Raw genomic sequence first — 20,229 nt, 5'->3', positions numbered from 1 at the left:
GATTTTTTTCTTTCGTTTTTTCTTTCTTTGTATTTTGTAGGCGGTGTTTTTTTTTGGGGGGGGGGGTGGTCTGTGTCTTCTGTTTCCTCCCTCTTCGATTGGGTCTGTGAGAACGTCAAGCACACGGATGTTGATGTGGTTGCCGGGTGGAGTTTTTCTGTTGCCTCGACAAAGGTTCCGATAGCATTATAACTATAATGTGGAATGATGTTCTCGTATAATGTGCAGGGCAGTCTCGTGCTCTAGAAGAATCAGCTTATCAATGTTGGGGGCGAAAACCTTCGTAAAGTATGCCGCGAGACCCGTCCAAGTCCGCGTGATCATCGCTCACATGACGTAAAACCTTAGTAGAAAGTCAGAATGTTTGCCCTCGACAGGCAGCAGATCCGTGCCGCATCTAGGACTGCCTGTCTTGAAAGGTGCGCATGCAAGCCAAGATCTTGATTTTTGCCCTGAGATTTTGCGCAAAAGTCCTGCCTTGTCACATCGAATCATCGCAGTGACATCACTAAGGACTGCTTTCACGACAGCCAGTTGCCACCCTCTCAATTCAGCACGCAAAACTCCAAAGGAGGGTAGTTGATTTGACGGTTTATCGCACAGTATCATCTGAAGAATAGTATATTTGATTGACTCTGTGATCTATGCGTCACTGGTCTTATCAGAATGAGCAGGTGGGGGTTGCGCTCATGGCCCATTTCATTTTGTATTGGCCTCGAAATCATTCCAATTACTGGGTTAGAGATAATTAAATCATACGGCAAATGAAAACCATTAAGGCATGAAGAATTGTCCTTGAGAAATGAGACGTTTCTCCTTACGGGAGTAAGAAACTCAAAAAAAAAAGTATACGCAAACACCAACGTCAGAGTGTTCTCATGCTCATGAATCAGCCTATCTACTTAAGTACCTAGGTGCAGAAGAGAAAGTCGTTTTCATAAAAAGCATCTTATCATAATTGACATGAGTTTATATCCAATACTTCCACTCGCCGTCCATCATACCAGTAGCTCGTCTTCCCATCTGTCCCGTCAAGATGCTGGATTTAGCCCTCTTCAAAAATTGTCCCTCCGACTTGGAACCAACGAGTCCGGCACCATCTCTATCCCAGACAAGTTTGCCCCTGAGAAAGACCAGGCGAGGCCAGTTGCGGACCTCGATGCCTTCGAACGGCGTATAGTCAATCCTGTGGTGAAGAACCTCGTTCGTGATCCGAAACCTCACCGCCTCCCTCTTCTCGCCATCCTGCAGGACGACGTGTGGGAATGATAATTCCGTCGATGAGCCAACCGAGGTGTTTGTCTCCTCAGGGTACCAGATGACCAAGTCGGCGTCAAACCCAGGCATCAAGCTGCCCTTGCGATCACCAAGCCCATACAGCTTGGCAGGATTCGTTGCTGTCAGCTCGACAAACCGCGGCAGGGAGATGCGGATCTTGTCGTCGAAAAAGCCCTGCCCATGAGCAGACGCAGAGGGATCAAAGGTCCTATCAAACAGCAGCGGCAGCCTCGTCTCGATCCCAGGCAGGCCGTTGGGAACCTTTCTAAAGTCAGCATGAATCACTCCATGCGCATCCACCGTCGCCGTCTCCATCGCCCGCCCTTTCTTGCCGCACTCGTGGTCAAACGTGGCCGGCGCGTGGTCGGAACTGATCACCGTGAAGGTCCCGTTGGCCACGCCCCGCCAGATCTCCTCGAGGTCCTTCTCGTCGTGCCGCAGGGGCGGCGCACAGATGTTCTTGGACCCCTCGACGTCCCTCTCGCCCGAGCGGAGGCTCTCGCTGACGAGGTACAGGTAGTGCGGGCACGTCTCGGCGTGGATGGGCAGCAGGCGGGCCTGGGCGTCGGCGACGTGCTGGACCGCCCTCGGGGCCGACATGTGCACGAGCAGGACGGGTGCGTCCGTCACCTCGGCCAGGGAGATGGCGCGGTAGGTCGCCTCCGTCTCGGCAATCTGCGGGCGGGCGACGGCGTGGAAGAAGGTGCCTGTGTTGCCCGCTGCGGCGAGTCTCTCGGTGATGGCGGCGATCATGTCGCTGTTCTCGGCGTGGATCATGGTCGTGATGCCCAGGGACCGCGCGCACATCATGACGTTGAACAGGTCGGCGTCGCCTAGCCTCATGGGCTCGTAGGTCATGTACAGCTTGACCGAGGTGATGCCCTCGCGGCCGACGAGCAAGGGCAGCTCCTCCTCGAGCACGGTCCGCGTCGGGTTGGTGAGGATGACGTGGAAGCCATAGTCACAGTAGGCATTTCCCGTAGCTTTCCTGTGGTAGGCTTCGAGGGCAGGGTAGAGGGAGTCCTCGTGGCGCTTCTGGCTGGCAAAGGCAATGATGGTGGTGTTGCCTCCTGCAAGGGCGCTGCGAGAGCCTGTCTCCCATGTGTCGCCTGTGGGAGAGTTGTCTTGTTCTATATGGACATGAGAGTCGACGCCGCTGTTCTTGGGGTCAATATATACTCAATACAATTTCTGAACAGGATGGTGTTATCACAATCATGAAGGAGACTGACCCTGGAGTAATGTAGGCGCCTTCAGCATCGACGATCTGAGTGTTTTGACCTGCTTGTAGCGTCCGACCAATGCAATCTATCGTGCCGTCTTTGATACCTATTTCGAGGCCCAGTGGTAGCACTTCGGTTGCTGTGACCTATTTGAAGATTAACTAGGCTCATGTTCATGCCCAAGACTCCTCCGTTGTTTACTCTCTTATCCAATGGTCATGATAACAAGGACTCATTACTGTATATGTGGAATTTTCACCTACAATGCGGCCATTCTTTATAATCGTGTCAAACATATTGAACCTCTTGACTCATGTTATATGATTAAATTGAGTTCTCTTTCTCTTTCTTTCGAAACTACTAGTGAACCGTGAGCTGTGAATAGTAAATAAAAACACTGTGCCGAGTCTCCTCCTCTGGCATTCAGTCGAAAAGCGGCAACAAGACTTATCGCCCGAGCGACATTCACCGTACCCTGTGACAATCCAGCCAACGTCCCATACTTGGGATAGCTCATCATTATGCATAGGCAAGATAAGCCTTGCCCAATCGGTATCAGAACACCGTATGCTGTTAAAATCCGGTATGAGTGGGGAAAATATTCATTGACTACTGAAATACTTGACTTAGTCGCAACGGGCCGGGAAAAGTCATCATCGTGCATTTGTGTGCCGGCATCACTCCGAGGCTCGGCATCGCCAGCCGGTCTCTTTTGTTTGCTGTTTCTGATAAGGGTTCGCTTCTTTGCTGAGACATGAAGAGAGGATCAAATAGTGATGAGCTCTCATTGTTCAGACAGCCTTTTGTCGTTTTCTTTTGACTGAAAAGTAGAATTACTACATATACTTTACACAATCAGTATACTACATGAAGACAAAATCAAGAAAATAAGTACAGTAACTCATATACAAACAAAAAGGAGGTCTCAAGATTAAACACATTGAAACACAACTACTCTCACAATGACCATCCCACCCCGCCTCGTCACCGTCGCCGCCGCCCAGATGGGCCCCAACCAGCTCGCCGACACCCGCGAGTCCATCCTCACCCGCATGCTCACCCTGCTCAACTCGGCCGCAGACCAGGGCGCCCGCCTCGTCGTTTTCCCCGAGCTGGCCCTGACCACCTTCTTCCCGCGCCACCAGATCGACGACCCCATCAAAAAGGCCGAGTTCTTCGAGCCCGAGTCCCACGCCTCGCCGCACGCCGTCGTCGACTCCCCACGAGTGAGGGCTCTGTTTGAGCGGGCGCGGGAGCGCAAGGTGGACGTGCATCTTGGGTATGCAGAACGGTGGACGGATGAGAAGGGGGAGACCAGAGATTACAACAGTGCGCTGTACTACTCCGGTGTGGAGGGGCGGGTCGTGGGCAAGTATCGAAAGGTGCATCTGCCGGGCACGGTGGACCCCATCCCCGACAAGACGGGCCGTGGCGTCGACCAGCAGCTGGAGAAGAGGTACTTCACCCCTGGAGACCTCGGGTTTCAAGCCTTCCGCGCCCCAGGGCTTGTGGAGGGTGCGCTGCGGGCCGGTGGGGCCTCGTCGTCGTCGACCGACAGCAGCAGCGCACAGGACGACCAGGCACAGCAGCAGGGCAGAGGCGATCCCATCGTGGGCATGATCATCTGCAACGACCGGCGCTGGGCCGAGGCATGGCGGTGTTACGGCCTGCAGGGTGTCGAGATTGTGCTGGACGGGTACAACACGACGGCGTATGCGAGGCAGTACGACGGGACGCCCGAGGAGCAGGAGGCTGAGGCGCTGTTTCACCACCGCCTGAGCTGTCAGAGCGGCAGCTACACGAACGCGTGCTTTAGTATCAACGTGGGCAAGTGTGGTGTGGAAGATGGAGGGGCGTTGATCGCTGGGAGCATCATCTATGACCCGGACGGACATGTTGTGGCCGAGAGCACGAGCAAAGGGGACGAGCTGGTGGTGGCGACCATCGATCTGGCCAAGTGTAGGAAGGGCAAGGAGAGGGTGTTTGCGTTTGATAGGCATCGCAGGACGGAGCATTACAAGAGGCTCGTGGAGCAGACTGGGGTGGTCGAGCCGCCATTGTTGAGTGCATGAGGAGAGAAAAGAGAGAAACAATTTAGAACGAAATGGGATCTATCTGCTGAGCCTAAGTAGCTTTTCCTTTGGTGGATTTACTGCTCTCTAATCCTCGGTTCACCCAACGCCAGCGCTATGAAATGCAAATTAAAAGTAAGAATAGACACTGCACATGTTGGTCATGGTCGGAGGAAGTTGTCGTTTCTATGACACCCGACCACCCATGCCGCTCTTGAAACCTCCCAGGACGGCCCCCCACTGGCTGCCCAGGCTCTTGTCGTTCATTGACTCAGCATGCCGGCCCGTCACCACCCGTCGCATGAGCACCGTGTCCTTTGCGTTGTTCAGCCTGCGACCGTTGCCCGTTGTAAGGTAGTCCTGGAACCACTGCTCCTCGGCGCCGTCGAGCGGCAGGCTCACCAGCTCGGTGGCTCTCGCGGCGATGCCAGACCTCGCACCGCCCAGTACAGACGCAATAAGCTGCTCAAACAGCAGATGTCTTGTCGGCTCTGGCTTTGTACGAGAAAAGTAGAACGCCTCCGTCAGGCTCGTCCTCGCCATGGCCTCGAAAAGATGTGACAGGGCCGTGGAGCTGGTCAGGACAGGCTGGACGGCGTGGTAGTACGAGAGGGCAAGGCTGTAGTCGTCATCCTTGGCTTTTTGCACAAAGACCGTGATGATGTCGTCTGCGAACTCGGGGACCAGGGAAGGATGTGCGAGGTACTCAAGGGCCACCTGTAGTAGACGAGGACGTGTCAGCGGCAGCGCCATCACAGGGTCGACTTGCAGTCAAGCGGATATGGGAGAGAGAGGGAGATCGCACCTGAAACTCCCCACGGTCCAACAGCCAGAGGCCCTTCATGAACAGCTTGTACTTTTCTGGTACGCCGAACTGGTATGCAAAATTCTCGGCATGGCTGGCGCGGCTCTGTGAGCTGTCGAGGTCGAGCAGGAGATAGTAGAAGACGGAGAGCTTCTGGTGGACCACGGATCTGCTGTCGCAAATCTGCTGGTGCAGTTCATACATGCCCTTTTCGTTTCTGGGCGGATAAGCTTTGGCTGTACAAATACAAGATGAGAGGCCCTCAGTTAGATGCTTAAGCCCACACAGCCAAGAACAATAGCAACAGGATGCAACATTGGTGGTAGCGAGGACGTACACCTGGTGATGCCCAGAGCCCGCAAGACGCGGTCGATGAAGAGGACGCCATTGAAGCTCTTCCTGACGGTCTCAATGTCGCGCGCCAGGTCTGCATCTGCGTAGGGTGATCCCCACTCTGGTCGAAAGACCTTGTGGAAGTGGGTATAGTCTTCCATCTGAATTGTGTTGGGATTGTGTATTGGTCCTTGGACGAGGTCGGCGTCTCTTTGCCTGGGGAACACTAGGAAGAGTGCTATCACGAAATTGATTTGGCTGAAGGAAAGTTGGGACAGCCCTCGTCAAGTCCGCGATCGCGATAGCTTATCGTACATATTAGTGCAGTGGGTGGTTTATATGCCCTTATACTAACAGATAAGAGTGTGTGCAGGAATCAGTCCAGACACGCGCACGTTTGCATGGTGGAGCTCTCACCCCTCGTCTAGCGCGTGTTTTTGTTTACTACAGTGAAACCCAGTTTTCGACAGGACCACAGAGCAACCACGCTGCGCAACCACCAACCCAACCCACCCACAGTTTGCGGAGGAACAACATCTCTGCAGCCCCCTCTTCAAAACTCCCTTCACTCTTTCTCTCAGCTTTGCATATCTTCATTCCAACACGGTCGCTTTGTCCGCTTGTCATCCATCCTAACCCACACAAAGTGCGCGCCCATCATGTCGACGCGACCGACCCGACGAGCTGCGGCAAAGCGAAAACAAATCATCGAGGAGGACTCCGACGACGATATCAATGCCTCCCCTTCGCCGTCTGCTGCAGAAGAGAGCGAAGATGACTTCACACCTGTGCCGGCTAAGAGCGCGCCACGCAAGTCTGTCGGTAGAGCATCTGTGGCCAGGTCAAGACGATCCACCACACAGCAGCCTGCGCAGATTGAGACACCACCATCCGGCTCTTCGACTGGCCGCAGGGCAGGTCGCGCAAGAAAGAGCGTCGCAAGAGACACTGCCGCTGCCGCTGCCGCTGCCGACTCCAGCGCTCACGTAACCCAGCTTGATCCGGATCAGACGACAGTGGCGCCTGCTCCTGCCCCGACGGCACGCAAGCGTGGCAGGCCGCGAAGAAATGTGGTCAAGGAAGAAAGTGTCGAGCCACAGGCCATCAGTGCGCCTGCTGTGGAGCCCAGTGTCCAGCCGAGCATCGAAGAACAGGAGGATGAGCTCCAGGGACAGGATGAGAACGCCAAGCCAGACGATACAGCCATGGACATCGACGAGGCGCCGCCTGTGAAGAAAGCACCCGGTCGGAAGCGCAAGAGCGTTCCGCCGCCTGCTCCCCCTCCGGCTGAATCGCCCACACCCACACCCACGCATGCCGCGCCTGCTTCTGTAAGGGCTACGCCTGCGAGGGCCACGCCTGCACCTGAACTGCAGCCTCCATCATCGGCGAAACCGATAGTGACGCCAAGGCCTTCCGCAACGCCAGACCCTGATCGCTTCCAGACACCGCTGGCCGACATCACGGACGCCGTTGGCAATGATCAGCGTCGCGCCATCGAGGACACACTGCTCAACACCGTCAAGCCCATCAAGCCGCTGGATGCGGTCATGGACAAGCCGATGGACATTGTGCTCAAGTCGCGCACGATGGTCATACCCCAAGTGGAGGACACGACTCCAAAGCCACGTCTCGTCATCACATATTTGATCCTCACCAACTTCAAGAGCTACGCTGGACGCCAGGAGGTCGGGCCGTTCCATGCGTCCTTTTCGTCTGTCGTTGGCCCCAATGGCTCTGGCAAGTCCAATGTCATCGACTCTCTCCTGTTCGTCTTTGGCTTCCGCGCCAGCAAGATGCGGCAGGGCAAGCTCTCGGCCTTGATTCACAACTCCGCGCAGTACCCAAATCTCGATCACTGCGAGGTTGCTGTGCACTTCCACGAGGTTCTAGACCATGTATGTTTTTCCCAAGCCGCCGAAGCTTCGTTGACTAGTCCGCTGACATACTTTTCCTCTCTCCCTTTCGCTAGCCCGGCGGCGGACACGAAGTCATACCCAACTCTGAGCTCTATATCTCGCGCAAGGCTTTCAAGAACAATTCGAGCAGCTACTATATCAACGGCAAGACATCCAATTTTACAACCGTAACGACCCTGTTGAGGGACCGCGGCGTCGACCTCGACCACAAGCGGTTCCTGATTCTCCAGGGTGAGGTCGAGTCGATTGCCCAGATGAAACCCAAGGCAGCCAATGAGCATGATGATGGCCTACTCGAGTATCTCGAGGATATCATCGGCACGTCTAAATACAAGGCACCAATCGAGGAATCCGCTACCGAGGTCGAGACGCTCAACGAGATATGCATGGAGAAGAGTGGCCGTGTCCAGCATGTCGAGAAGGAGAGGAACAGTCTCGAAGACAAGAAGGAGAAGGCACTGGCCTACATTCGCGACGAGAACGAGTTGGTGACGAAGCAATCTGCTCTCTACCAGCTCTGCATCAGCGAGTGCAACGACAACGTGGTCGTCACGGAGGAGGCCGTCGCGCAGCTGCAGTCGCAGTTGGACGAAGAACTCGAGAAACACCATGGCAGCGAGGCCATCATCAAGGAGCTGCAGAAGAAGTTCTCCAAAGGCAACAAGGAATACGAGGTACAAGACAAGGAGACACAGGCTCTGCTGAAGGAGATGGCCAAGTTCGAGCAGGAACGCGTCAAATTCGATGAGAAGCGCAAGTTCTTGATGGACAAGCGCAAGAAGCTAGAAAAGACCATCACCAATGCCGAAAAGACAAGCGTCGATGCCGATGAGACCATCGAGCAGTGCACCGAAGATATTCAGAGCCGCGCCGAGGAGATTGTTACTCTTGAGCAGCAGATCCGGGAAGAGGAGGCTGAGCTCGCCAACATCCGTGAAGCCCTAAAGGGAAAGACACAGGCCTTCTCGGACCAGATCGCAGCTAAGCAAAAGTCTCTTGAGCCTTGGCAGGACAAGATCAACCAGAAGCAGTCCTCCATTGCCGTTGCGGAGAGTGAGCTGAACATCCTCAAGGAGAAGGCAAATGCTGGCGCTGTTGCCCTCGAAGAGATGGAAAGCAAGATCGCCTCCATCGAGACACGCCGGACGGAGAAGGAGCAGGAGCTCAAGGCCTGCCAGCAAGAGAAGGTCGAGCTGGAAAAAGAAGCCAAGGAGGTCGAGTCCGAAATCCAGGAGCTCGTCGGGCAAGAGCCCAGGATCCGCTCCAAGGTCTCCAATGCTCGGCAAAAGGCGGATGAGGCTCGGTCCAGTCTGTCGGCCACCCAGACGCAAGGCAATGTCCTCACAGCACTGATGCGAATGAAGGAGTCTGGCCGTATCGACGGCTTCCACGGGCGCCTCGGAAATCTGGGCGCTATCGACCAGAAGTATGACGTGGCTATCTCGACCGCCTGTGGTGCTCTGGACAACTTTGTCACCGACACTGTGGAGGCAGGTCAGCAGTGCATCGAGTACCTGCGCAAGACGAACATGGGCCGTGGAAACTTTATGTGTCTGGATAAACTGAGGTCTCGGGATCTCTCCGAGATCCAGACACCAGAGAATGCTCCGCGGCTCTTCGACCTGGTCAAGCCGAAGGAGGACAGATTCCGGCCGGCCTTCTATCATGCTCTGCAGGACACCCTGGTCGCCACAGACCTTGCCCAAGCCAACCGCATTGCCTATGGCGCCAAGAGATGGCGGGTGGTTACGCTGAATGGGGAGCTCATCGACAAGTCCGGTACGATGTCCGGTGGTGGCAATACGGTCAAGAAGGGCTTGATGTCCTCGAAGCTCGTTGCCGACACCACCAAGGAGCAGGTGCAGAAGCTGGAGGGCGACCGTGACTCCCTCGAACAGAAGTTCCAAGAATTTCTTGACTACCAACGCGAGTGCGAGACACGTCTGCGTGACCTCAGGAACCGTATCCCCCAGCTGGAGACCAAGATGCAGAAGATTTCTCTGGAGATCGAGAGCTCTACGAAGAACCTGGCCGATGCCCAGCGACGCATCAAAGAACTCGGCAAGGAGCACCAGCCGTCTAAGGCTGACGACAGCCGGATCGCCGCCCTTGAGAAGGAGATCAAGAGTCTCAATAAGGAGGTCGGAAAGCTGCATGGCGAGACGGCCACCGTCGAGGAAGAAATCAAGGCGCTCCAGGACAAGATCATGCAAGTTGGTGGTGAAAAGCTTCGTGCCCAGAGGACCAAGGTCGATGGTCTGAAGGCGGAGATCGCATCGCACAACGAGGAGACTTCTAATGCCGAGGTCAAGAAGGCCAAGGCAGAGAAGCAAAAGGTCAAGCTCGCCAAAGACCATGCCAAGGCCACAAAGGAACACGAAGCGGCACTGCGTGATCTCGAGAAGCTCGAGGAGGAGATCCAGAACTCTGGCGACAAGGCCGAGGACTTCAAGACACGCGTTGAGGAGGCTCAGGAGGGTCTTGCTGTCAAGAAGCAAGAGATTGCCGAGCTCAAATCTGAGCTGGACGAGAAGACGGCTGAGCTCAATGCCACACGCGCCATGGAAATCGAGATGCGCAACAAGCTCGAGGAAAACCAGAAGGTGCTTGCTGAGAACCAGAAGAGGGTTCGCGACTGGGAGGAGAAGCTGTCTAAACTCCGACTCCAGGATATTGAGGACCTAGAGTCTGCCGGCGCGCCCAAGCCTACAACAAACGGCGAAGCAGAGGCTGCCGCCCCTGAAGACGGACAAGCTGAGGCCGACGGCGGAGCTGAGGACTCGGACGAGGAAATGACGGATGCCGATGCTGCGGAGGAGGCAGAGGAGGAGCAGCAGCAGCAGCAGGAGCCTGACAATACTATCATCCGAGACCGCAGAACGAAGAAGACGCTGCCCAGATACAGTAAGGATGAGCTCGAGGACATGAGCAAGGAGAAACTAAAGGGCGAGATCCTCGTCCTGAAGGAAAAGACTCAGAACGTCAACGTCGACCTTGGCGTTCTTGCCGAGTACCGTCGCCGTGTCGAGGAACATGCAGCTCGTTCATCGGACCTGCAGTCAGCTGTTACTCAGCGTGATGCCGCCAAGAAGCGGTGTGATGAACTCCGGCGACTACGCCTCGAAGGTTTCATGGAAGGTTTCAGCATGATCTCCCTTCGATTGAAGGAGATGTATCAGATGATCACCATGGGTGGCAACGCAGAGCTTGAGCTTGTCGACTCCCTGGACCCTTTCTCCGAAGGTATCCTCTTCAGCGTCATGCCGCCCAAAAAGTCTTGGAAGAATATCAGCAACCTATCTGGTGGCGAGAAGACCCTCAGCAGTCTGGCGTTGGTCTTTGCATTACATCACTACAAGCCGACACCGCTGTACGTGATGGACGAGATCGATGCTGCTCTGGATTTCAGAAACGTAAGTACCTCCCTTGCTACATGACGCCAAAAGCTTTGGAAGAGATTCCTTTCATATATTGCATGGAGACTAACATCACATGGCAGGTCTCGATTGTCGCCAATTACATCAAGGAGCGCACCAAGAACGCTCAGTTCATCGTCATCTCGCTCCGCAATAACATGTTCGAGCTGGCCGCCCGCCTGGTCGGCGTGTACAAGGTCAGCCATATGACCAAGTCCGTCACGATCGAGAACCAGGATTATGTCATCGGCAGAAGGCCGCAGCCACAACAGCACCAACAGTTGGGCATCGGGGCAACACAGACTGTCAACTTCACGCTTAGTCAGCCTTGGAGATAAAAGACGATACTGGATGATTGTCTGGGAGGCTGACTGATGGTGTTTGCGGTACGGTTGATGATCTAATGTATTGGTAAACGTGGTTGTCTGGGCAATAGGGGTTTGGATGGGCTTGGGCTGGTGTTATTGATAATGAATGACTTTATGTAATGAGATTCTCTTTTCTGTACTACCAATGCATATCAAAAGCTCGATAAGCCATTGCCTACCCTCTGTGACTATTGACGGCCAAGATTCCAAATTGACGTCCTGCCTACTTAGTAACCTTTAGATTTGACAGCACCATGGCAGGCTATCTGGAGAGCTCAAATCTAGAGTCTAATTCACTTGGCAATGAGAAGCCAGATCACCTATGTATCGAACTCGAGCACGTGTCAACAGCACCGGCACCTCGGGTCGGCTAGGTCAAAACTCCATAAGATGCCACCCCATGAATAGGCGCTGCCACCTTCACGACGGTTGTCGCCTGTAAAACGTGGCACATGACAATCTAAGTATCACGCTGCGAGATACTAGGCAAACCATCTTGCTATTTTCATGACATGTGGCTGCTGTATTTTCGCTGTGGCTGCGGGGGCTGACTAGAGTGCTGTGGGATTACTACTGGCTTTGCCGAGGTCGTCTCTCCGTTGAGAGGTAAGTTGGATGCGTATACTGGGGGTTTCACTCAATTGTGGTACATTTTGAGTTACTTGGAACCTCAAAGAAGGGACCAAAGTTTGCTAGGAGATGGTAGAACGACCGTGCAGCACTGAATAAGGTTGGATTGTGTGGTAGCAATTAAATTGAACTCGTGTTTATCAAGGGCATCCAGGCTCATCGAAATCAATAGCCACATGCATCGAGCGATGCTAGATCTCACCCATGAAAAGCAAGAAGAAAAGAAAGAGAACCAAAAAAGCAAAACCATCTATCTCAAAGTAACCATGTTTATCATCGTATCATAGTAACTGTAACATAACATCCGTGTGCCGGTGGCACATTTCCACCGGAACGGTCATCATATCAAAATTTCCTTTCTTTCCACAAAAAAAAGTGCTGACCCGCAATGATAAAAAGGCCAACGTCTTTACAATTTATTACGTATATACAGTACTACTCTTGAGAAGCAGACCCTCCGATCTGCAAGTTACCGAACCTGATCTCCGCAGAAACACCTTTTTTCTTGGCCAGATCCAAAGAAACATACCATAGAGGACTGTCAACTTGCTGATCGATTGTGGATATGAATACAATTGTAGAGCAATACCCTTGTCTTTGAAGTGGAATCTGCTGCTGTTTGCAAAGTCACTGTCGTGCTTGGCGTGGCGAAAAAGTGCACAATAATGAGGCATATTGATTTTAAACTGCTTGGCAAAGCCGTTATACCAAAGTATGGCGCAATCGGCCCACATAGTGCCATAATATACGCCTTGCCTCTCAGAGAGGCCTGACCATGACAAGTTCTCGGATGCCGGGTGGCCAGGGATGGTGATATGCATGTGGTTGATCACTCAAAATGGAAAAGGAGAGCGGTAAGTCCTGCGGACAAATAAATATAAAATTCTGTCGCCACTCAGAGCATGACACAAGATCGACTTTGTCGTAGGTGCCCTCACAGTCATCACAGCCCAAGCCTATTTTAAGTACTTAGCCGTCCTTCACTATGCATCTGTCATTTGTTCCTCTCGCTGCTGCACTGGCAGCGTCCATCGTGCAGGCGAAACAGCCGAATATCCTGTTCGTGCTGACAGATGATCAGGATATCGAGCTGGGGTCACTGGACTATATCGATGCCGTGAGTAGTCGTATTTTTGATCAAGGTAAGTTATCTATTGAGAAGGTGTATTGTATTTCTGGAGATCAAAGGCCGTAGAAAGTCGTCTAAACAATACATCCTCTCAAGGCTTCACATTCAATAATCACTATACAACCGTGGCACTATGCTGTCCGTCACGGGTGGCCCTCCTTCGTGGCCAGCAGGCTCACAACACCAACAACACATACGTGTCACTGCCTGGAGGAAGCTTTCAAAAGTTTCAGTTATCAGGAGAGAACGACTACTACCTCCCTCACTACCTCAAGCGCGCTGGCTACAGGTCTGAGTTCATCGGCAAGATCATGAACGGGTATGCCATCTACAACTGGGACACGCCCCCAGCCGGATGGGATCGGTTTGATGGCATGCTCGACCCGTGGATGTACACTTATAACACGCCCGTCTTCTCTGTAGACGGCGCCACGCCACGGTACTACAACGGGTCGTATCTGCAGGACGTTGTTCACGCCAAGGCTGTCGACCGAGTCCAAAAGTTGATTTCGAACGAGACAGCTACTGGGCAGCCATGGTTCCTCATGGTCGCCCCTACTGCTCCTCATGCTACCTTCAACACAACAGGAGACTGGGCGCCCGTGCCAGCAGCTCGTCATATGGACTTGTTCCCCAATGTGACTGCGCCTCGCACGCCAAACTTCAACCCAGCCGTCCAGAACAAGCCCTCGTGGGTCGGCCAGCTGCCTCTGATGAACGACGCCGTGATCAAGGTTGTCGACGAGTACGCGCGTGCCCGAGCCCAAGCGTTGAAATCCGTAGACGAGATGGTGGACCACCTGATGGACATCCTCGAGCAGAGCGGCGAGCTGAACAACACCGTGATCATCTTCAGCGCCGACCATGGCTATCATCTCGGGAACCACCGCGTACCCTGCGGCAAGACCCTGCCATACAAGGAAGATACGCATGTTCCCTTTGCGATCCGTGGCCCTGGCGTGCCGCAAGGCTTGGACACGGACCTGCCCTCCAACCACATCGACATCGTCCCCACGCTGCTCGATTTTGCCGGGCTAGATGAGTCCGAATGGCCCAGCTTCCTGGACGGCCGCAGCCTGCGCCCGTACTTGACCGCAGCCGACACTTCTTCCACCAACAGCTCCGGCACCGATGTTTCGTACGTGGAGACGGTCAACATCGAATACTGGGGCCAAGGCATCATCGAGGCCACAAACCTCGGCTACGCCAACACCTTTTTAGGCAACAACACCTACAAGACCGCCAGGGTCATCTCCAAGGACTACACCTACATGTACGCAGTCTGGTGCACGGGCGAGACGGAGCTGTACGACCTCGTGGCCGACCCGTACGAGCTCAGCCCGCTGCAGACCAACAGCACGGCCGACGCGGCGCGGCTGCACACGAGGATGAACGGGCTCATGCTGCTGCTCAAGGCCTGCATCGGCCAAGGGTGCCGCGCCCCCTGGACGGTGCTCCATCCCGACGGCGCCGTCAAGTCGCTCGCCGACGCGCTGGACCCCAAGTACGACCTCTTCTACGCCTCGCTGCCCAGCGTGCACTTTGACGTGTGTGCGATGCAGTACAACCTCGCCAACGAGGAGCCCTTTTTCTCGTCCAACTACTCGGTGGCTCTGGAGGAGCTGACCACCCCGCACCAGGACCTGGCTGACTACGGTGTCGGGACGACGCCTGCTAGTGCGGACACGATTGGCTGGAACGGGACGTATTTCGGCGCCGTGTATGAGGATCTGGCTGTGATGGAGGCGCGGGCGCGGGATCTTACTGCCGCTGAGCTGGATACTGATGTGAGCACGAAGAAGGCCAGGCGGTACACAGACACAACGTAATGAGATAATGTAATCAAGATAGTAATGTGAAATCTTCAAAAGGAGTTCAGACCAAGGCATAATATTAAATCACGTGCTAAGCTAAAGTTATGCATAAGCGATGCGTAGAAAAGCTCCGTAATCTTCGCTCTGGTTGCTTCGGAAGCACCCCGCACTTAGCAGGGTCTCGAGTGCTCCTAAAAGTCATATCAAAGTCGCAGCAAGTAAGGAAGTGTTCCAGATCCAACGGATACCTGATACGATGGCTTCAATTATGCATCCAGCAGGCATATGGAGTGTTTCGGAGGATAAGAGTACGAGCTATAACCATACAAAAGACGCTACAAGACATGCTTCTTTAAACACAAGTCTTTCAAGCCCGGCAGGGCCTCATGAAGTTCCGTCTGCACTTAGCACTATCAACGAGTCTCACCCCAGCGCAACTCTCGAACTCGTCCACGTCCAGAGCCACGCAAATCGTGGTCCCTCTCCCGCCGGCCTGGCTCAAGAACATGGCAGTCCTCGCCTCCCCATGGCCCAAGGCGCCCCTCCTGAGCTCCCGAACCTGGTCGCAGAAGTGGTCTTCGTCCTTACCTGCACAGCCGGCCAGCTCGTCTTCGCCCTCCTCATTGGCCATGTCACAGTAACACAAGCTGTTTTCGGCGCCGCGCTGGGCATTCCGCCATCCCAGATCCCGTGGCTCATCGGTGCTTTTATGCTCGCAGCCGGCTTGTCCGTCGTGATTTCTGGTTCGCTGGCTGACCTGGCGCCGCCGAAACCGCTCATGGTGGGAGCGTTCCTCTGGGAGGCAGTGTGGAGCGTGGTGGCGGCTGTGGCGATCAGCCCGCGGCTCAAGATCCTCTTCTTCGTCTCGAGAGCGATGCAGGGCCTTGCCGTCGGCGTGCTCGTGTCGGCATCCATGAGCATCCTCGGCCGCGTGTACAGCCCCGGCATCCGCAAGACAAAAGTCTTCAGCCTGATGGCGGCGGGCTCGCCGTTCGGGTATCTTCTGGGCTGTCTGCAGGCTGGGGCCTTGAGCTCGCACCTCCCGTGGATCTTTGGCAGCACGGCGGTCTTCCTTGCAGTCTGCGCACTCGCGGCTCAGCTCACAATCCCTTTCCTGCGGCCAGCCAGGGATAGTCTCCATACTGAAGCGCCATCATTACGCCAGTTCGACTACGCCGGCGCCGCCCTGGCGTCTGTGGGGTGTAGCTTGGTGGTCTTTGGCCTCACGCAGGGTTCCTCGGCGCACTGGAATCCATACACGTACTCCTCGATTATCCTCGGAGTTCTTATGCTTGTGGGCTTTTATTTCTTGGAACAGCGGGTCGCTCGCCCGCTGATTCCCAATAAACTCTGGCAGACACCCGGGTTTACTGCCCTTCTCGTTTCGTATTTTCTGGGCCTTGGAGCGTACTGTGAGTTTTTTTCTTCTTTTTCTTTCTTTTTCTTCTTTTCTTTCAATGCCCCCCTCGAAGAGGATTTCAAATATCATACTTATAATACGTTGAACATAGCTGGCGCATGGCAATTCTATGCCATCCAGTTCTGGCAGCGCTACCAAAACGCCACGCCGCTGACCGCTGCCCTGTACCTCCTCCCCAACGGCATCGTCGGCGTCTTCGCCGCCTACATCGTCTCCAAGACTCTGCACGTCGTGCCCACTCATGTGATTCTCACCGCCAGCATGATCGCCTTTGGCCTCGGCCCCGTCTTCTTCCTCTCGCAAACCCCAACGTCCAAGTACTGGGCGCTATCCATGCCAGGCGTGGCCCTTGCGACGTTCGGCCCTGACATGAGTTTTGCGGCCGCGGCGATTTTCATTACGAGTAGTGTGCCGAGGAGCTATCAGGGCGCGGCGGGAAGCCTGCTGGTCACGGTGCAGAATCTCACCATGGCGGTCATGACCAGTGTCAGCGGGGCAATCGGCACGAGGGTTGAGACGCTGCCGACGGGGGAGATTGGGCTGAGTGGTATCAGGGCAATCTGGTGGTTTGGGCTGGCGGCGGCGCTGGTAGGGGCGCTGATTACGGCGACAATGGTCCGAATCCCGAGGGCAGAGGAGAAGGAACATGTGCAGTGATGGGGGTATGTATTAGAGGCATAGCATTCTTGAGGCTTGAGAGAATACTTGAATGCTCTTCCTTACCTGAATCTTCAGTAGCCTGTTCAGTAAGTTCTTCTTCAACATATTGACAGCATCTGACTTCAGTTCGGAAGATAAAACATGGCTGGGCCCCCCTTTGTGAGTAGCACTGGCGACAGCAGCAAGCCTCGCTAATGTATTTCCATGAGCCCTCATAATGCTATTGCCGCCAGGAAGATTAATCATCTCTTCCCAGCAGTCGATGAAGGTCTAAAGGAGCTGCAGATTACTGCCGTGATTGCATGAAGACTCTAAAGGCAGCCGGTCAGGTTTGAGAAAGGTGAAGGTGTTGTTACAGAGACCCTGCCGACATCAGTCACCTTGGAGTTCATTTGAGGGTCTAAAGGCCGCGTTGGGATTAGGTTTTTTGAAGTCGAGAGACACATGTGCGATTGTAAAAGGGCTTGGGCAGGCGCTTATACTACGTATTATAAGGAAGGGCGGCCAGAATTATAAGTTGGTTGGACGCAGTAGTTCAGGGATTATCAAACCCCAAAAGTTTTATACAAGAGAAATGTCGGAAGTCTTGACCATAGAATGTATTACTCTGGTGAGCAGAGTAACAGACTTAGTGCACAATATTTGAGTAGGTTTTGAAGATGCTTTGCAGATGCGAAATAGCCAGGAAAGGTAGAGAGTACTTAGCTGGCAGGATCACTCGTATGGGCAGGGCAAAGTGGCTTACCTAGCCTACCATGACGATGCTTTGTTTACTTCTTACCAAAACTTCACGAAGGTGTCGCTCACTCCTTGCTAAAGTTCCATGACTGCGTCCGCTGGATAAGGATGTTTTTCCAATCCCCGAGTACCCGGAAATGTTTCTTTCTCTCTCCTCTCTTCACACCAACTACAATATTTCTCTTCCTATGATTTTTTTTTGGGGAGGGGATACAACAGCGATAATGGAGCGAACCACCATTATCCAACATCTTAGATATATAATTACCGGACCCGCTATCCTTGTGAGTTCCTATCTAAGCTTCGAATTCCCTCTGCTTCCCTCAGCGTCTCCCCGCCTCATTCGCATCTCCTCATTGCACTCTGCCCAGAGTGTATTGCTAACGTGTGTCTCCAGGTCGTTGTTGGTGCGGCTGGAGGTACTTCCTGGGATGCATGGCGAAACGGTTGGACTAACCGGCGGTTTTTGAAGGAACTCCTTCAGAGACTGCTGGCGGCTGCAAGCAGAGGTGTTCTACATCTCTTGGAGGATAAGATAACCGTTTCTACATGTGTTCCGAGCACGTCCATGCGACGTTTCCGAGTTGTTTGGGGGAAGCAGTTGTTCGGGCTGTCCTCAGATCGAACCAGCCTAACGATGGCCCTGCGTGAGCGGGTGTGCCATCAGGCGCGATTGGATGTGGCCGGCGGCTGCTGATCCCATCAGCGAGGAAGCTTAGCTGAGGCTCTGGCGGTGACTTTTGACAATCCCAGGTACCCGGGCTGGCGGAGCAACTGGGGCCCAAGTTGGGCTGTCATTTCATGGGTGCTGAACGGCGGCGTCAATCAATTGGGGTCACGTCAAGGCAGTGAGGGTCCAGGACTCTGGTGAGCAACAAACCATGTTGAGGGGGGGGGGGGTTGGCATATTATCCCTTGGTATATTTTGAAGACTTGGAGGCTATATCTATGGGGAATATAATGGCTTTAGTGAGTATTGAAAGAATGGATTGGATTGCTTTCTAAAACGATGAACAAAAGAAGACGCTTAAAAGGAGTGTTTATATATGTGTAAGTGGTCAGGGTTTGGGGTTCTTCCCCACAGTATCGACTGATACGGAGTCTTCAGAGGCGTGACAATCCTCACGAGAAAACATGTGTCAGTCCGACCGTCAGACTGCTACATGAACCTTAGCCACTCCCAGCCAGCTGAGAGTAGTCACCCGTTCCGTGTCTCATAGAGAACTTACTCACCTTTAGTAGCTCTCATCTGTGATGTACGCCGCGTACTAAGACAACACTTGTAGTCCTCTGTGCCTTCGCAACACGACCAAAATGCTCAGCAACCTGCCATCGTGACGTCCGCATCTCGCTCTACCTTCATTTCCAGGCCTGTATCCATAGCCATATCCTCATCCTGGTCCGTACTGTTCAGGTCCATATCCCGGTCCACATCCATGTCGCCTTCGACGTCCACTTTGAGGTGCATGTCCACATTTGTGTGGCGGTCCATGTCAACATCACCATCAATGTCCATCTTCAAGTCTATACTAGAGCAAGGAGACGGGATATAGTGAGAGCAAGCAGGATTGTCGCAAGGGAGGACTGCGATGGCATGCCCACTTAGAGCGAAATTGGCATCGAGTTGGCCCCTGCAGCCTGCGCATTCGAGAAGAAAAGACATGATGTGTGAGGAAGCAAGAGCGACTGTGGTTTTCGACAAGAAACTTATGCTGGCTGCTGGTGCGCTTGGAAATGAGAAGGGGTTCTTACCTGAAGAACACTTACCTGGCAGTCGTGCAGTGAGCAGCTTAGTTGATGAGAAGGGTGAGGACATAGGTCTAGTCAGTCTGAAGCAATGCAGTATTTATACATCTTGAATTGTTCAAGCTAATATGGCTACCCAAGTAGCCACAGCTGCGTATGCTCTGTCTGCTTTCAGGATAGCTGTCTAGAGGACAATGCCTTTCTTGTCGCTCTTTTAGCAACCTGGTTGGAATGACAAAGCAGTTTGGACCACCCATTGTTACGACACTCGCAATACAGACAGGTGTTGTGGAACAATGTCATCATATTCTTATTCAAGATACCCAAATTGTTCTTAGCACAAGGCTCTGTATACCACCTTTGTTGAACTTATCCATTCACGGCACCTCCCTCATTATCCATGTAATAGTCATCATATCTTGCCAAGAGGAGTCTCAATGACACCACGAAAGACATCGTAACGGCAGTTCCCACTGTGTATCAAGTCGGCACAATGCCAGGGAACCCCCTCAGAACGTCCCTTGATTTGAATGTATTTGGATTTGCTAAGATTCCCAGAACTTGAACATGTGGCTGCTCCATGAAAAATACAGTGGGTCATATTATACGCTGGTCTCAACATATTCCCGCTTCACGGATGCATCGTCCTCCCGTCTTACTTTGTAAGACAGCCACATG

General features: G+C 53.7%; 6 protein-coding genes across 6 annotated transcripts; 4 read left to right on the top strand and 2 right to left on the bottom strand.

Moving 5' to 3' along the window:
* Positions 1-969: 969 nt before the first annotated feature.
* M406DRAFT_75122 (uncharacterized protein) lies at positions 970-2,797 on the bottom strand (the record flags this gene model as incomplete). Its single annotated transcript, XM_040925802.1, has 3 exons — positions 970-2,434; positions 2,511-2,647; positions 2,765-2,797. 3 exons carry the CDS (start codon positions 2,795-2,797, stop codon positions 970-972), a joined length of 1,635 nt encoding a protein of 544 aa, XP_040774852.1.
* Positions 2,798-3,463: 666 nt separating this feature from the next.
* On the top strand, positions 3,464-4,573 carry M406DRAFT_261829 (carbon-nitrogen hydrolase; the record flags this gene model as incomplete). Its single annotated transcript, XM_040917470.1, has 2 exons — positions 3,464-4,009; positions 4,082-4,573. The coding sequence occupies 2 exons, from the start codon at positions 3,464-3,466 to the stop codon at positions 4,571-4,573; spliced, it is 1,038 nt and encodes a 345-aa protein (XP_040774851.1).
* Positions 4,574-4,759: 186 nt separating this feature from the next.
* M406DRAFT_75120 (uncharacterized protein) lies at positions 4,760-5,872 on the bottom strand (the record flags this gene model as incomplete). Its single annotated transcript, XM_040925801.1, has 3 exons — positions 4,760-5,290; positions 5,379-5,614; positions 5,716-5,872. The coding sequence occupies 3 exons, from the start codon at positions 5,870-5,872 to the stop codon at positions 4,760-4,762; spliced, it is 924 nt and encodes a 307-aa protein (XP_040774850.1).
* A 4,872-nt stretch (positions 5,873-10,744) lies between these two features.
* M406DRAFT_357284 (P-loop containing nucleoside triphosphate hydrolase protein) lies at positions 10,745-11,578 on the top strand. The gene is made up of 2 exons (XM_040923633.1): positions 10,745-11,043; positions 11,130-11,578. Exons 1-2 carry the CDS (start codon positions 10,762-10,764, stop codon positions 11,382-11,384), a joined length of 537 nt encoding a protein of 178 aa, XP_040774849.1. The 5' UTR covers positions 10,745-10,761; the 3' UTR covers positions 11,385-11,578.
* Positions 11,579-13,029: 1,451 nt separating this feature from the next.
* M406DRAFT_347313 (alkaline phosphatase-like protein) lies at positions 13,030-15,045 on the top strand (the record flags this gene model as incomplete). The annotated part of the gene is made up of 3 exons (XM_040922277.1): positions 13,030-13,186; positions 13,270-14,780; positions 14,814-15,045. The coding sequence occupies 3 exons, from the start codon at positions 13,030-13,032 to the stop codon at positions 15,000-15,002; spliced, it is 1,857 nt and encodes a 618-aa protein (XP_040774848.1). The 3' UTR covers positions 15,003-15,045.
* Positions 15,046-15,513: 468 nt separating this feature from the next.
* Positions 15,514-17,064, top strand: M406DRAFT_75117 (uncharacterized protein; the record flags this gene model as incomplete). Its single annotated transcript, XM_040925800.1, has 2 exons — positions 15,514-16,399; positions 16,499-17,064. The coding sequence occupies 2 exons, from the start codon at positions 15,514-15,516 to the stop codon at positions 17,062-17,064; spliced, it is 1,452 nt and encodes a 483-aa protein (XP_040774847.1).
* Positions 17,065-20,229: the final 3,165 nt, after the last annotated feature.

This window comes from Cryphonectria parasitica, assembly GCF_011745365.1.
Source record: "Cryphonectria parasitica EP155 unplaced genomic scaffold M406scaffold_6, whole genome shotgun sequence".
Lineage (NCBI taxonomy): Eukaryota > Fungi > Ascomycota > Sordariomycetes > Diaporthales > Cryphonectriaceae > Cryphonectria > Cryphonectria parasitica.
This window is presented reverse-complemented; position numbering and strand designations above follow the sequence as displayed.

Bases quoted from the DNA above. Each gene is read 5' to 3' on its own strand.
- M406DRAFT_357284 (XM_040923633.1), top strand. From the start codon at position 10,762: ATGGAAGGTTTCAGCATGATCTCCCTTCGATTGAAGGAGATGTATCAG. The intron at 11,044-11,129 runs GTAAGTACCTCC...ATCACATGGCAG, and splicing joins CTGCTCTGGATTTCAGAAAC to GTCTCGATTGTCGCCAATTA.